The sequence below is a fragment of the Sorex fumeus genome, unplaced genomic scaffold (assembly GCF_029834395.1).
Source record: "Sorex fumeus unplaced genomic scaffold, SorFum_2.1 ptg000044l, whole genome shotgun sequence".
NCBI lineage: Eukaryota > Metazoa > Chordata > Mammalia > Eulipotyphla > Soricidae > Sorex > Sorex fumeus.
This window is the reverse complement of record NW_026606101.1, coordinates 32,067,427-32,083,210: the sequence shown is the minus strand read 5'-3', so window position 1 is coordinate 32,083,210 and position 15,784 is coordinate 32,067,427. Positions and strand designations below refer to the sequence as shown.

General features: G+C 41.4%; 1 protein-coding gene across 1 annotated transcript in view; it reads left to right on the top strand.

Moving 5' to 3' along the window:
- SEL1L2 (SEL1L2 adaptor subunit of SYVN1 ubiquitin ligase) overlaps positions 1–15,784 on the top strand; it is a 174,827-nt gene that overhangs the window by 128,822 nt on the left and 30,221 nt on the right. The window contains exons 10-16 of the mRNA XM_056121630.1: positions 4,332–4,400; positions 6,018–6,095; positions 11,234–11,296; positions 11,728–11,815; positions 13,388–13,536; positions 14,724–14,889; positions 15,236–15,310. Of these exons, the coding sequence (XP_055977605.1) occupies positions 4,332–4,400; positions 6,018–6,095; positions 11,234–11,296; positions 11,728–11,815; positions 13,388–13,536; positions 14,724–14,889; positions 15,236–15,310 (688 nt within the window). The remainder of the gene's footprint in view (positions 1–4,331; positions 4,401–6,017; positions 6,096–11,233; positions 11,297–11,727; positions 11,816–13,387; positions 13,537–14,723; positions 14,890–15,235; positions 15,311–15,784) is intronic.

Sequence of the window (15,784 nt, the reverse complement as noted above, 5' to 3'; positions counted from 1 at the left end):
TCATTGATTTAAAGAAGGCCTTTGATTCTGTTGAGACGGAAGCAGTCATTGAAGCCCTAGCCAATCAGGGCATTCAAGCCCAATACATCAGGATCCTCCGTGAGCTCTATTGCGGATTCACTACCAGGATCTCACCATTCTACAAAGAAGTGATCGTTGATGTCAAGAGAGGGGTGCGGCAGGGTGATACCATTTCACCAAAACTCTTCAGTGCCACCCTCGAGAACATCATGCGACGACTGGAATGGGAAGGAATGGGAGTGAAGATAGATGGTCGGCAACTACACCACCTCCGCTTTGCTGATGACATTGTTTTAATAACACCAAACATCAGCCAAGCGGCACAAATGCTGGCCGACTTTGATCGTGAGTGTGGAAAGGTAGGACTACAGCTGAATCTTACGAAGACAATGTTTATGAGAAACAGCCTTGTTCCTGATGCCCCATTCGCTCTCAATGGAATGACCATCTCCGAATGCAACAGCTATGTGTACCTAGGTCGAGAGGTCAACATGACAAATGACCTGGCACCCGAGCTGCGCAGGAGGAAGAGAGCGGCTTGGAACGCCTTCAAGAACGTCGAAGAAATAGCTAAGAGGACGAAGAACCTCCGGCTCTGGGCACATCTCTTTGATTCCACTGTTCTTCCTGCATTAACATATGCCTCAGAGACCTGGGCCCTACGCAAACAAGATGAGAACGCCATTCAGGTCTCCCAAAGAAGAATAGAAAGAGCTATGCTTGGAATATCACGTTTCACTCAAATGAGAGAACGAATCCGGAGTTCTGACATCCGTCGACGATCAAGGATCAGGGACGCTGTCTCATTTGCCAAGGTGTCGAAAATCAGATGGGCTGGTCACGTAATGAGATTTAAAGACGACCGTTGGACTAGAGCTGTTACTGATTGGATTCCACGGGATGTCAAGAGACCGCGTGGCCGCCCACCTACCAGATGGTCAGACTTCTTTGTCAAGGTCATGAACGATCGGTTTGAGGCCCTCCATGTTCCCGGAGCGAAGAGATGCCATTGGGCTACACTAGCACGCGACAGGGACAAATGGAGACGTTACTGGCGCCCGCTCGAGCAAATCGACGACTAACGGGAAGTTAAGTGATTAAGTGAAGTGATGGTTTGCAACACTTAATAACAGGATAGGATTTCATGCGCACATCATTGTAACACCACACTGTCCCCTGAATGTCCACTTCTCCCCACCATTGTTTCAGTGTCCCTCACCTCTACTTCCACTCAGCCCCCATACTAGGTCAGCTCATTTCTGTAGACTGGCTCTCAGATTCTATTGTTTTTGGCCATTTGTTGTTTTCTCGCTATGCTTTTTTAAATATCCCACATATAAGAAAGTCATTCTGTAGCTATCCTTCTTTCTTATGACTAATTTCACTCAGCATGATATGTTCCAGTTTCCTGCATCTAGTGTTAAAATGTGTGATTTTCTCTTCTTGTACACCTAATAAGTATGAAATATTTTATAATCATTTTTATTCATTATTGTTTAGGTAGGTACAAAAGTATTAACATTTATGGTGCCATAATTGAGTGAACTTTCAGCAATAATGAGAGATTCACAGCTGTGTCTCGCTGGCATTAAGATCATTAAGACGGCCCTCAGTCATGCGAACCTGAGAAACCACAGCCAGAGTCCATACCACAGGAGTCCTGAGAATGTGTTGGGGCTGTCATCCTCTTTGGCAGGGCAGCATTTACTCAGTGAGTGGCGGGAAGCAGTGTCTGGCTAGTCACATGACAAGGGAGCGTAGCAAGGTGTGGATTGCTATTCCAAGTTACTCAATGGTGGCGGCATGCCAAGCCAAATAGACCAGAACACCAGCCAGGATGTGCTCTCAGAGGCATTCCAGCAGTGACTATGTACTTATGTCAAAGATCTGGATGAAGTTTCAGAGTTTTTGCATGTCCAGAAACCACTAGGCTACCAAAGTCACAGGGAAAGGTTTGGACAGCTTCTGGGGAACCTATGCTAGAGTGAACCTTAAGAGCTGACTGAGTAACGGCCAGAGAGATAGTAAATGATCTAACCCTATGCTACGTAGGTGGCTAGGTTCTAATCCTGTTATCACATGTCCCTCCAAGCACCACCAATCACAACTCTGGAGCACAGAGCTGCTGAGTATTATGGACTATAACCCAGAAACAAAAATGGAAAAAGTCAGGCTGGGGAAGAGGCCCAGCTGGTGAGCTCCTGCTCAGAAGGAATCTGTCTGCTGAGGTGTAGAAGGCCACTGGGCAAACAGGGAGAAGTGACATAAGAGCAATAGACAGAGCAGGCCTGAGTGTTGACCAGTTGTGTGTGCCCATGTGGGACTGCCTCCCAGCTGCCAGGAGTCTAGATTGGGAGCATGCAGCCACCATTTGACTACTTCTATCACTGAGTCTTGGGCTGTGCCTTGGAAGTGTGTGGGCATAGGGAGGCACTCAGTGCCCAGGACCAATGTGAGGAGTTCAGGAGTTCCGTTTCCAGGTGGCGAGTATTCAGAAGCCACTGGACTACCACACCACACTCAAGAGCTGACTAGCTGGCTAGAGCCAAATAATAAAAAAGGCCCTCCCATTGATCATCGATTTGCTCGAGCGGGCCCAGTAACGTCTCCATTGGAGACTTTGTTGTTACTGTGTTTGGCATATCGAATATGTCACGGGGAGCTTGCCAGGCTCTGCCGTGCGGGCGAGATACTCTCGGTAGCTTGCCGGGCTCTCCGAGAGGGGCAGAGGAATCGAACTCAGGTCGGCCATGTTGGCTGCATGCAAGGCAAACGCCCTACCGCTGTGCTACCGCTCCAGCCTATAATATAATAATAATAATAATAATAATAATAATAGGAGCACCTTCAATGGGGTTCCACCTACCACCACACCCTGCCTTGCCAACTATGCTTTGGAAGGTCCCCTGGGCGCTTTCTGCCTACAGGGATGCAGTTTACTTGCTAGGAGTCAGATGTGGCAGGAGCTAGATCTGTTTGCCTGCCAGAAGTAAGTACTGTTTACCTTGAAGTTTCCCTCACAGTCTTCAGTTTACTCAACAATTTGTTTAGACTCTATATGTAACTTAGGCTATCTCCTCCTGGGAGGTGGGGCTCCCCTCAGAAATGTATCCTCAGGGTCTGTTACCTGGACTGTAGAGAATGATTCAATTTGGTATCTCACGTCCCTCCAATCAAGAAGATTGAGAGAGACTATCGTGATGACATGGACCCTCATTGATACCTTAAAGTTTCTTGTCTCCTGGTCCCATGTAAGTCTAGGCACCATGTGTTCGACAAAACCGTTTCCTGTACTCCCAGTGGGAAAGTCTCACTCAGAAATCTCTTCTGAATCACAGCTAGTTACCTCAGGAAGGGATTTCTTTTTTCAGGGGAGAAGGGTGAGTGCTTCCCTCTCCATTAAATCTGGTTGCTGTCTTTTCAACCCTTGGCTTTGTTCATATGCTTCATGTCAACTTCTCTGTAAATTGATCCAAGTTTTGCTGTAGATTTTCTGTGACAGCAGGAGGAGGTGGTAAATACAGTTTCTCCTTACTTAGCTATCTTGACCCCACCAAAGCTTTCTAAAGAACAGAAGAGTTTTGTCTTAATAAAATACTTTGGAGACAGTCTTCCTTTCTCATTCTTGAAGTTTATTTCTTCATGACTTGGGCAGATAATAGCCCCACAAAGGCTCTAGGTAGATTTTCTGGAAAGTCAGAATGTGACCTGGGGAGTGGAGCAGCAAGGGCTGGATGAACCTTTGTGCCTTCTGAAGCAAGCACTTCATTGACTGTTGTGTCCTAATGAGAACCAAAGGTTTCATTGGCCCCCTTCACTTTGATTTAGAAGGCAATGTTCTAAAGCTCACCTCTGCAAAGGCCCTGGTCTCAGCGTGCAATCGGGTCTGTCTGGCCTCATTCATTCTGCCTGATAAACATTAGGGTGCTGCATATCCAATCTTGCTAATTATACAAACTGGGTTATGAAATAAGTACATAGTGTCAACATGGAAGCCTACTTTTTCAAAATAGACTTTTCATTCTATAGTTGGTATTCATCTGTCCTCCACAGAGCCACAAGCCCGTCATGCTTTTCCAAATGTGAGAAACAAGTTCTCACTTCCTAAGATTATATATGTGATATATGTGTGTGTGTGTGTGTGTATAATTTTTCAAGTTCATAGTTAAAATAGCACTTGGAACAGTGCCTTGACACAGTGGGTATTTCATAGATAATTTTGATACACGTTGAATGAAATGAAATTTGGTTAAGAGTCATTTTGTGGCATATGTTTAGGATTTTCAATAATACATTCCTCTTCTTTCCAGAAAGCATTGTATTACTTCTTAAAAGCAGCAAAGGCTGGGAGTGCAAATGCCATGGCGTTTATAGGAAAGGTATGTGCTCCCTCTTCAATATTTTTCACTTCTTAGAAACCTAAGAAATTTGTGGCATCCACCAGTTGAACCCAGTGTAGAGTGGCAGGCTATAGGTCTCTTGGAAACAGCTGACCAGAGTTTTGAGCTGCAAACTGAGGGCAGTATTCCTGAGGTAACCATTTGGGATTAAATCCATACAGCAGCACTCTTTATTATTATTATTTTTTAATTTAGCCACTGTGAAATTACAAAGTTATGCATGACTGGGTTTCAGGCATACAATGTTTCAACATGGATTCTTCACTTGTGTCCACTTCCCTCCACCAATATCCCCCACCACAACCCCATTTGCTTCCCACCCATCAGACTGCTTCCATAAGAGGTGTTTCAAAAATATATACAGTTTTGCAATGTGATTTACAATACTGTTGCTGATAGGGTTTCACATGTAACACTTTACCACCTTTCAGCACCTCCTCCTCCTCCTGGCTGAAGTTTCCCTCCACCACAGATGTTGCCTTTTCCCTGTCGGATCCCCCACCCTTTCAAGAAGCATGTTGAATACCTATACTAGTGTTGTTTCTATTGTCTTTGGGTATTTGTTATTCTACTATTATATTTCTCTATATACCACATAAGAGAGAGATCATTCTGTGTCAGTCTCTCTGAATAACTTCACTCTGCATAATAATCTCCAAGTCCCTCTTGTGTAGCAGCAAATTTCATTACCTTATTTTTTATTGCTGAGTACTATTACACTGTGTATATATACTATAGTTTATTTATCCAGTCATCTATATTTGATTTGTTTCCAGCAGCGCTCTTTTTATTTTTATTTTTTTGGCTTTTTGGGTCACACCTGGCAATGCACAAACAAGGGTTACTCCTGGCTCTGAACTCAGGAATTACTCCTGGCAGTGCTCAGGGTACCATATGAGATGCTGGGAATCGAACCCAGGGCAGCCACATGCAAGGCAAATACCCTACCCGCTGTGCTATCGCTCCAGCCCCTCCAGCAGCACTCTTTACCTGGGACACCAACAGCAGCTTTGAAAGTACGCTTTACCAGAGTCCCTTGACTGAGTGTAATTCTAAATCCTTTTATTCCCCCCTGCCCTCTACCCCCAAACCATAGAAGTCTCTTTTCTCCCCAGTAGAACATCTAGGCTAATTGTGCATCAAAGATTGGTATAGTGTTTGGTAGACCTGGTAGATCCAAGGAAGTGCTTCAATTTTTCTCAGAGCATGAGAACCATCTGCAGGCTGACCGCAGTCCATACAAGGGCCTCCTCCCATAACTGCCAGTTCTACCTTTGACTTCCAGCAGTCAATTTGCATTAGTAACAATGTGAGTAAGTTCCCTCATACACTAAACTTAGATGCAAGGAAACATGAAAAAAGCACAAATAGGGTCCATTCTTTGCCCAAAAGGAGTTATTCCACAATGTTTGCAATAGGTTATTTCCTTAGTTTTCCTATTTTTAAAATTGAAATAAAATTCAAATAACATAAGATTAACTATTTCAAAGCGTCCCATTAGGGGCATTTACTATAACCATGTTTTGTAGCTACCACCTCTATGTAATTCTAAAACACTTTTATGCCCTCAAATGTTTGTTTGTACATTTTTTCCAGATGTATTTAGAGGGGAATGCCGCAGCACCACAAAATAATGCTACTGCTTTAAAATACTTCTCCATGGCAGCCAGTAAGGTAGGAACTCAGCCCTTATAGTAAACACATACATGTTCTTGGCTTTTATTCCTTGCAGACTGGTGCCAGAGAGTTAAGTACAAAGTCCCATACCCAGCTAGTAACTTTGGAAGGAGTTTTGTGCACTAAAGAAGAAAAATATCATGATCACGATCACAATCATCCTGTTGTTTGTCGATTGCCTCGAGCAGGCACCAGTAATGTCTCCTTCTCCCTAGCCCTGAGATTTTAAGAGAGCCATATTCAAAGTTCTTTCAGGGCTAAAAGAATGAGACCTATTATTGTTACTCGTATTTGGCATATTGACACGGGAAGTTTACCAGACTCTGCCGTGCAGGCAGGAAACTTTCAGTAGCCTGCCAGGTTCTCCAGTGTAAAAACGAGATAATAAGATGGGGCTGTGCGCTTCCGGGAGCTGGGTTTTATAGTCTCTGGGTCTTGGCTGTTGATGGGACCACCTGCGCCGGCAGCAGCTGGTGGGTGTAATACCTACCTACTGGAAAATGGAGGATTTGGGTGGAAAAGGCCCAGTCCCGATCCGACCAGGCTTGGAGATCTCAGCCCCGGGTCCCGCATGCCTGGATTCCTCTGCCGGTTCCTTCATGCATGAGGCTTGTCCGGACATGTGGAGAGTGTTCTCAGCAAGGCTGTGGCTGGTTCTGGAGGTCTTCGGCTACTGGGGCTCTGCTCGGGATGGGGAGGGAAACTCAACCCGACCCCCTCCAAGGGGCCCCAGTGAGGACAGCCAGGTGCGGGGGCAGGAGAAAAATATCATCAACAATAAAATAGGGGGTGAGTAGGGAGAGAGATACTGTTTACTGGCACATGTAAAATGTCAGTAATCTGTATTATCTTAGCATGACGCCAGAGACAAGTCTATCTCTTCCCTTACCTGTACAATAGTAAATGATAGTAAATAGTAAATGTCCAGCTCACAAAACAGGGAGTAAAGGAAAGGAGAACTGAGAAAAAGAAAACTCAGCAAGTGCTGGACAAAGACAGCAATGAAAAGTCTGTAGTATTCTCCATCAATCTTACCCATAGCCCCCAAATGCCCCCACCCCGACCCCAAACCTCCATCCAGGCGGTTATCTGAGGTAAGCAGAACATAAGGATGAAGAGCAGAGCTCTGGAAACAAGCTCTGACAAGGCCAGGTATGCAGCTCACTAGTTGTTAAGATTGGACAAGTTATTTAAACTCTCTGTGCTCAATTTCCCTATCTATTAAATGGGTATATCAAATAATTTACCTCATGTTGCTCTTTTCAAGATTTAATAAATAATGTGTATGTCCATTATATTGTAAAGTTCTGAAAGTGATGCCTGGCTATATCCTGGGAATCATCTTTCATTTTCTGGGACCAGTTAGGTAGAGTTCACTGAAGCAGGAGGGACTGGATCTATGAGAGAATATAGAAATCATGTAAGATGGCTCCAATCGTCAAAGTTGTTTGCCTTGGTTCCTAGATTGGTTGAAGGTTTTTTTTCCCCTCAGATGAAATTTAGTACACTACTCTAAATCTCTTAAGTACAGAAATAATGTCATCACCATAACACACTTATTAGCTGAATGTTGATGAATGGCCTTGATAAACTTTCTATCTTTGGACATGGAGAAGCAGTTCATTGTCTTACAATATCATACTGCAACACTGGCTGTAAGATGTGCTCCAATCGGGGAATATTTTCAGCTGTTCTCAGTTTTTAAAAGCCCACATGCTGCTTCAGGAGCCTATTTATAAATGACTAACACCTCAGAGTGCTGCTATTGTGGTGTAAATTACTGAGAAGGCTGGTACTCTCCCTTGTAATTTATATGAAATTGTTGCTCAGCAAGATCGTTATCTAGAGTACCATTAGATTAGGATGACAAGACTAAAAAAGAGGCAGAGGATGGAACAGAGGAAGACTGCTTATAATCTAGCAAATAATGCTGATTTGTTAGCCCGAAGGAATAACACCAGAAGTTGAGTGTGTAAATTAACCCAGCTCCCTAGCTCTTCAGCCCGAAGGGTCTGAGTGACTCGTAATTCTAAATGTGAGCTGCTTTTCTTCACAGAGGAAATCTGAAATTGTTTTCAAGGTAATTATTTTAAATTGCATCTGGTGGACACAGCGCATTTATTTCTTTATCATCACCTGGACACCTTAAAGGGCTATTGCTTCCACCTTCAAACATGCGTAATCTTACTACTTTTGAAAAAAGCAGTTACTTTTAAAAAGTGTCATATTTAAGTCATATCAGTACCAGAAGGCAAAGGTACAGATTTTATGACCTATATTGACTCATTTGGACTGGAGCAATAGCACAGCAGTAGGGATCCAATCCTTAGCACCATAGGGCCCTTGCACGCAGCCAGCCGGGTTCAATTCCTCCACCCCTCTCAAGCTACCAAAAGTATCTCGCCCATACGGCAAAGCCTGGCAAGCTCCCTGTGACACATGCAATATGCCAAATACAGTAACAACAAGTATTATATATATTATATATATGCAATATGCCAAACACAGTAACAACAATATATATAATATATAATATAATACATAATTATATTATATATTATAATATAATATTATATATTATATTATATTATATATAATATGTAATATGTAATATATTATATATTATATATATGTGCAATATGTCAAACATAGTAACAACAAGTCTCAAAATGGAGATGTTACTGGGCCCGCTCAAGAAAATTGATGAACAATGGGAGGACAGTGACAGATTGACTCATTTATTCAAAAATATAAATTGTTATCCTATTTGTTGTTCGATTCAATTAGACTATGTTCTATCTATCTATCTATCTATCTATCTATCTATCTATCTATCTATCTCTCACTCTCCCTCTGATCATTTTAGACAAACCTCACTGCTTTCTATTTTTTTGCCTGTTCCTTCCCCTTCAGAGTCCCCCATTTTGAGCTCTATTCATCTTCCAGACAGTGCAGAGCTCAATCCTATTTTTCTCATAAAGCCACCCAACCCTTCTTAGCTCACAGTCTCTTTCCTTTCCTGAAATGCCATGCATTCATTCTGCACAGCAAGAATTCGACTGCTTCTGCCTGTACCCTCTGTTATTTGAAAGCCCTTGTTATCCTCAACTAGAGAAGGGCAAGTCTTAGTCCAAAGTAGGGGCCAAAAAAAGATTATCTGGGTCCAGAGCGATAGCACAGTGGTGAGGGCATTTGCCTTGCATGTAGCTAACCTGGGCTCAATTTCTGGCATCCCATAGGGTCCTCTGAAAACCGCCAGGAGTAATTCCTGAGTGCATGAGCCAGGAGTAACCCCTAAGCATTGCGGGTGTGACCCAAAAAGCCAAAAAAAAAAGACTATCTGCTCCTTGCATGTTTTTTTTACCTCACTTGGATGATTCTCAGATCTGTCTTGGCCACTCTTCACCTAAAAGTTCTAAATAAATATTCTGAACTTTGAATGACTGGAATCACATCCAAAAAGCCTCTGGTTTATCCACTACAATATTGTCAGGAAAGAACAGGAAGAAGAGAGCAGAGCTAAACCAACTACTTTAAATATAGATGAACTATTATTTATTTATTTAATAGCCCACCTAGTCCTGTTTTCCCTGGCCATGGATATTAGTCATATATATATGATTTATATCAGCATTATACTCTCCATGCCCATCCACTTATTGGCAAATTTTATGATGAACTATTCTTTAGAGGAGCCTCCCAAGAGGTGCTTAGGAGGCCCATGGGGCCACTCCCGAGTTTCCAGAGATCCTTGGCCAACCAGACCGGTAGCTGGTAATTCACTGGGAAGATCCAAGAACACAGTGCTGCTCAGGCCCTGTGGTGTCAGCTGTTCTCTGACTATCCTGTGGTGCTCATGTGCTTTCAGGCCCTACCTAGCTATGTTCAGGGGGCCCTATGGTGCTAAGGATTGGATCCCAGTCAGCCACGTGCCAGGCATAAACCTTAACCACTGTAAGATCTCTCCTGTCACATATTCTTTAGGATCCTGACCCTTTAGTATGCCTCGACTCAAATTCTAGTCTTGAACTAATATAATAACTATGCCTTCTTATGCATACCTAAATATGTCTGCATCAAATCTCTGACTATATCAACAATAAATACATTTGGAAGGGAAGGAGACATCAGGAGAGAACTTAAGTTCCTGAAGAAATAGTATAGATTTCAAAAAGCAAACAATACTGATTTGCCAAATGAGAGCCAAGTGGCCAAGCTTCCTTCCTTTCTCAGTCTCATGATAGGAAATGGAAAGATAAAGTGACTTTTCTTTGAGAAACGTTGTTTTCATCCTTTATTCAGGACTGATATACTAAGTATGAATATATTTTAACAAATGCTAAATACCGCATTAGATTATTCAGATTATTAATTTTTAAAAAATGGTAATTAATTTAGCATCAAGTGGAAAAGAAAACATCAGTAACATTATAAGGTATCACATTTGATTAAAAAATAAAAATAAAAACATAGCAACAGTTCTTTATCATCCATTATAACTAGAATTAAATTCAGTGCCTCTAAAATGTTATTTGACTATCAATGTCAAGTTTCTTTGACCAGCGCAGGTAAAAACTGTCAGGACTAACTACTCCCTTCTGGAAGGTTTCTGTACATTATTCAAGACCCAGCTCAAATGCTGTCATCTCTGACAACTCAATCTCCTTAATTCCTAGCTTTGTCTAGTCACGTCTCTCATCTTGGCACCCATAATACTCCCAATATGTTTCTACTTTAAGATTAACCACATTTGACAAAATTGCTTCAGTGATTCTACGTAGTGTCTCAGAGTCCATTAGCTCGTGAGTGCTCTACAGCAGGGACCAGGTTTGATTTGTTTTTCACCTTTCACTTCTCCTGCTTCTGCCCGATGCCTATTATATAGTCGCACATATATAAACACTAAATAAAGCTGAGTATAAGAGCAGAAGGAAGATTTCACTTTTTATTTCTCTCTTCTCATTAGTCAGAAGTGATTATGAATCTGGAGGTCAGAATAACTAGTAATTACTTGGTTAACTTCTTTTCATTATCTCCTACTAGAGACACTTAAATTATGTTGAATAATTTTGCAGCAATTTTCTTTTCTCATAGATTCTCCCAGGATTTTACTTTTATTTTTAAAACTGTTCTAGGGCAATGCAATTGGTCTTCATGGGCTTGGTCTTCTGTACTTTTATGGGAAAGGAGTTTCTGTGGTAAGTTAAATAATTTCACTTTCTTTTTGATTTCTAGCATTACATAGGGCAAAAATTTATGATCTGACGAATCAACTGTGACAAGAATAAAAATTATATTTTCAAATCATAGATTCTAAGTTATCTTAGAAATCATCTAGCCCTTGAGAATTTTTCTATAGAGAAGTTAATTTTCTAGTTTAACCTCTTTTGTGGGTCATCTTTCCCCAGTATTTAACAAAGCCTGTAGTCAATGTAGGAAAACACAAAATTTACATAGTGAATTAGATGAGTTTCCTGTTTGAATCTAATAAAATAAAATAATTAAATAAGATGTGTAATACTGCAATACTATTTTAATTAACCTAAACACCATAGGGAATTATCTATACTCCTTGTTACTTTGGAATTTTCTATACACTTTTGCATAATAGCATATAATTACATTACAGGATTATGCTGAAGCACTTAAATACTTTCAGAAAGCTGCAGAAAAAGGATGGCCCAATGCACAGTTTTATTTAGGCTTCATGTACTACTGTAAGTTCTATGTCAAGTGTATCATGAAATTTGCTTCTTTTTAAACAAATATCAAAAGGTCAGTGTCAATGGTTTAGATAAAAGATTCAAGCAGTAGTTTTAGAAAGAATTTCAAGACTGAGGGAAAGTACATTAGAAGGGGGAGGAGAGAAGGTTCAGACAGCCATGGTTGAAAAGATTAAATGTGAAGTTCCATATTTACACAATAAACATATCCAGAAGTAAAGAAGCACATAAAAAAGGGGGGGTCAAGTTTAGAATATTTGGGAAACATCAACTCTACAGGAGTCAAGATTAGATGAACCAGCCAAAGAAATGGCCCAGCTTCATGACTGATCTCAGAGAGACACCAACAGCTGGATAATTCCAGGTAGGCGTGGCTGACACCAGGCCCAGAACTCCAAGCCTTAGCTGGATTCGGGAAGCATGAGTCCCCGCCAAAAGCCCAGCACTCTATCCATCCACATCAATTCCCTCTGCTGCCAGCTTCAAGACTGATCTCAGAAAGACGCCAGAGAGACACCGGAAGCTGATCGCCCCAGCTTCAAAGCTCCTGCACCCACAACACCTCCAAACTTCACAGAACTGACAGCCCAGTAGAAGCACGGAAAATTGGATGGGGAAATTGAGTAGCAGCCCCCTAAGCTCATGAGTCAAAACAGTAATATAGAAGATGCAACTCACTCCTAACAGCTCTGTAAATTCTCAAGCCATGACTTTAGCAACTCCATTATGGAGGTATATGTTGTAACAAGCAATATGAAGTAAATTATTTTGTGCCTGCTAAGGGAGTAGGCTTGGAGGATAGATAGGAAACTGAAACATTGGTGGAGGGAAGGTCACATTGGTGGTGGGACTGGAGTTGGAATATTGAATAACTGAAACAACTGTATTGTGAACAACTTTGTAAGTCAGTGTTTAAATAAAGTTTTATTCAAGGCTTAAAAAAAAGAGTAGCTGAATCTGCCAATCTGTTGCTAGACACTTTGCTCTTTTATGAAGGGGAGGTTATACCTTATGGTGCTGAGGAGTGCTCCTGACACAGTGCTTGGGCTAGTATGCAGTGCGGGGGATCCAGGCAAGGTCTCCCACAGACCAAGCCCTTTGCGCTGTTTCTCCAACTTTGTGTCTTTTCACTTCAGTTTTACTGTTTCTAAAAACCCAGGAAATTTTAGGATGGGAAAGAAAATTAAACAGCAAGAGTAAAAGCCCTCTTCTCTCACAAATGAAGTACCTAGAAACATCCAAAACAAAAGATACAATGAGAGATTCAGGAAATAGCAGGCATCCCTATGACCACTATATTCATGCATTATATTGCAAAAAATAAATAAATAAATAAAACAAATAGGGCTGGAAGGAGAGAGTACAGCAGGTGGGGCACTTGCTTTGAACATGGCAGACTGAGATTTGATATCTGGCACCACATATGGTCCCCTCAATCCAACCAGGAGTGATCCCTGACCACAGAGCCAGGAGTAAACCCTAAGTACCAGCAGGTGTGGCCCTCAAACAAAACAAAAACAAAACTAGAATAAATAAGGGGTGGCTTAAAATAATTTTAATTTTCAGCTGGCTCTGGAGTATGGAAGGATTATAAACTTGCCTTCAAATATTTTTACTTGGCATCTCAGAGTGGGCAACCCCTCGCCATTTATTATCTGGCCCAGATGTATGCAACCGGAACGGGAGTGTTACGATCATGCAGAACAGCTGTGGAGGTAAATAATGCCTTTTTTATTAAAAGTGCTTTTCTCTCATGACATGGAGCAGACTGTCCTGTCCTTAAATTGTCAGTGTCTTTGATTGTATTGCTATTATTTCTGTTCTTCCTACTGACAATGTGAGACCTGATCTTTGCCAGGGAGGAATCTCAGTGACATAATTTAGACTAGAAAAGGGAGGAGGAGAAATGATGCCTCATCTCTCCCAGTTGGCTCTTCATCAAGTCCAGAGCTCACCTCAGAATTCATTTAAGATGCTCTTCAGGAGTTGTTTTAAGACATCTCAGTCTCCAATCACATCACCAAGGCAATCGGGCATTTCTAGGGGTATTGGGAGTTGCTGCTTGAAAAAATGAAAGGTTTGATTTAGACTAGAAAATGTAACCCACTTCTCAGAAAACAGGGATGATGAATTTTTTGATAATTTGGATGACAACTGAGAAAGTGAATTCTTTTAGCATGGGCCAGTGAGATGCACTTTTGAAAAGAATGCTTTTAGAACTTTAATGCCCTTTATTGATTTATTAAACACTTCCATTGCACCAGTATAAATACTCCTATGCAAGCTGGCCCCTCTGAAACTCATTGCAAAAGCTGCTAGCTAATAATCTATCTTTAGATTTGCTCCTTTGCCAACTTCCTAATGAATTATGTATGGCTAACCTCTCTGGTTACATAAAGGGTATTCAGCTAAGTTGACGTTGGTCCCTATGGATTTCAGCACACCCCCCACCCCTTCTGATTATGTCACCTCCACCCTCAGGCACTGTCTTCCCTTGATTCTCTCCTTCCCACATCAGCTGTGGTCTTATACCTCCTCTCATGGAGCAGCAGTGATCAGAAAGCCTCTTTTACAAAACAGAAGGAAAGACATTCTTGTCCTGCCAACAGGTCTCCTGGTCTAGGAAGCTTATTATGCAAGTTTGAAATAAGCATCCAGAAGTTTTGGTCTAAGACAAACACACACACACACACACACACACACACACACACACACACACATTTAATCTTTGTTCCAAAAAAAAGGTATTAATTTCACCCTAAATAACTTATACTAAGAAAGTTTAGATTTGAAAACCTTGTCTGATTAGCCAGCAGGAGCTTTAGACTAATGTCATCTATCATTTATCTGAGACAAAGTATACTAGATAACTAATATACTTGATCTCTCTTTCCATCTACAGCTTTATAAAGGTGTCTGTGAACTAGGCCACTGGGCTGAGAAGTTCCTTACAGCATACTTTGCCTATAAAGATGGTGATATAGACTCTTCTCTTATTCAGTATGCATTACTTGCAGAAATGGGGTATGAAGTAGCTCAAAGCAATTCAGCGTTCATTTTGGAATCTAGTAAGATAAATTTAAAATTCTCTGCAATTCCCCAGTCATTCATAAGCATATATGACTTTATATATGACTAAGGCATTTTAGGCCTGCCTAATGGATCCTTCCTTCCCTTCCTCTTTCCTTTCCTTCTTCCTTCCTTCCTTCCTTCCTTCCTTCCTTCCTTCCTTCCTTCCTTCCTTCCTTCCTTCCTTCCTCCCTCCCTCCCTCCCTCCCTCCCTCCCTCCTTTCTTCTTCTTCTTCTTCTTCTTCTTCTTCTTCTTCTTCTTCTTCTTCTTCTTCTTCTTCTTCTTCTTCTTCTTCTTCTTCTTCTTCTTCTTCCTTTCTTTCTTTCTTCATTTTTCTCTTTCAGAAAAGGCGAAAATTCTTGAAAAAGAGAAGATGTATCCAATGGCACTTCTCCTCTGGAATCGAGCTGCCATTCAAGGTATAGGACCTAAATACAAATAAGTTAACACCGGGTTCCCAGTTACTGTTATTCACCTCATTTGCTGAGTTCCTGCACACACCCACAGAAAGAAACAGATTAGTGTGGGTAGTGATCCAAGCTGTACAGATGTTAGACTCAGTCTTTTGTTAAGGAATGTTTCTATTTTCTTTGTTATGCACAAGGTCCCTGAGTTAGCAAACTAAATTCCTGTTATTCAAAACATTACAATTTTACTTTAAAAAAAATAGTTTTCTTGGTTTGCATGAGTTTTTTCAACCTTCTCAGAAGTGTGATCCATATGGATCCAAGGCTCTCTTGATGTATCCTTGAAAAGATCCCATTGACCACTGCCACAAACTCTTGCATTAGTGTGTTAGCACCAATAAAAGTATAAGCCAGAGTTCTTAAATAAAAATTACTAAGAATAAATAAAAATCGGGCTGGAGCGATAGCACAGCAGGTAGGGCGTTT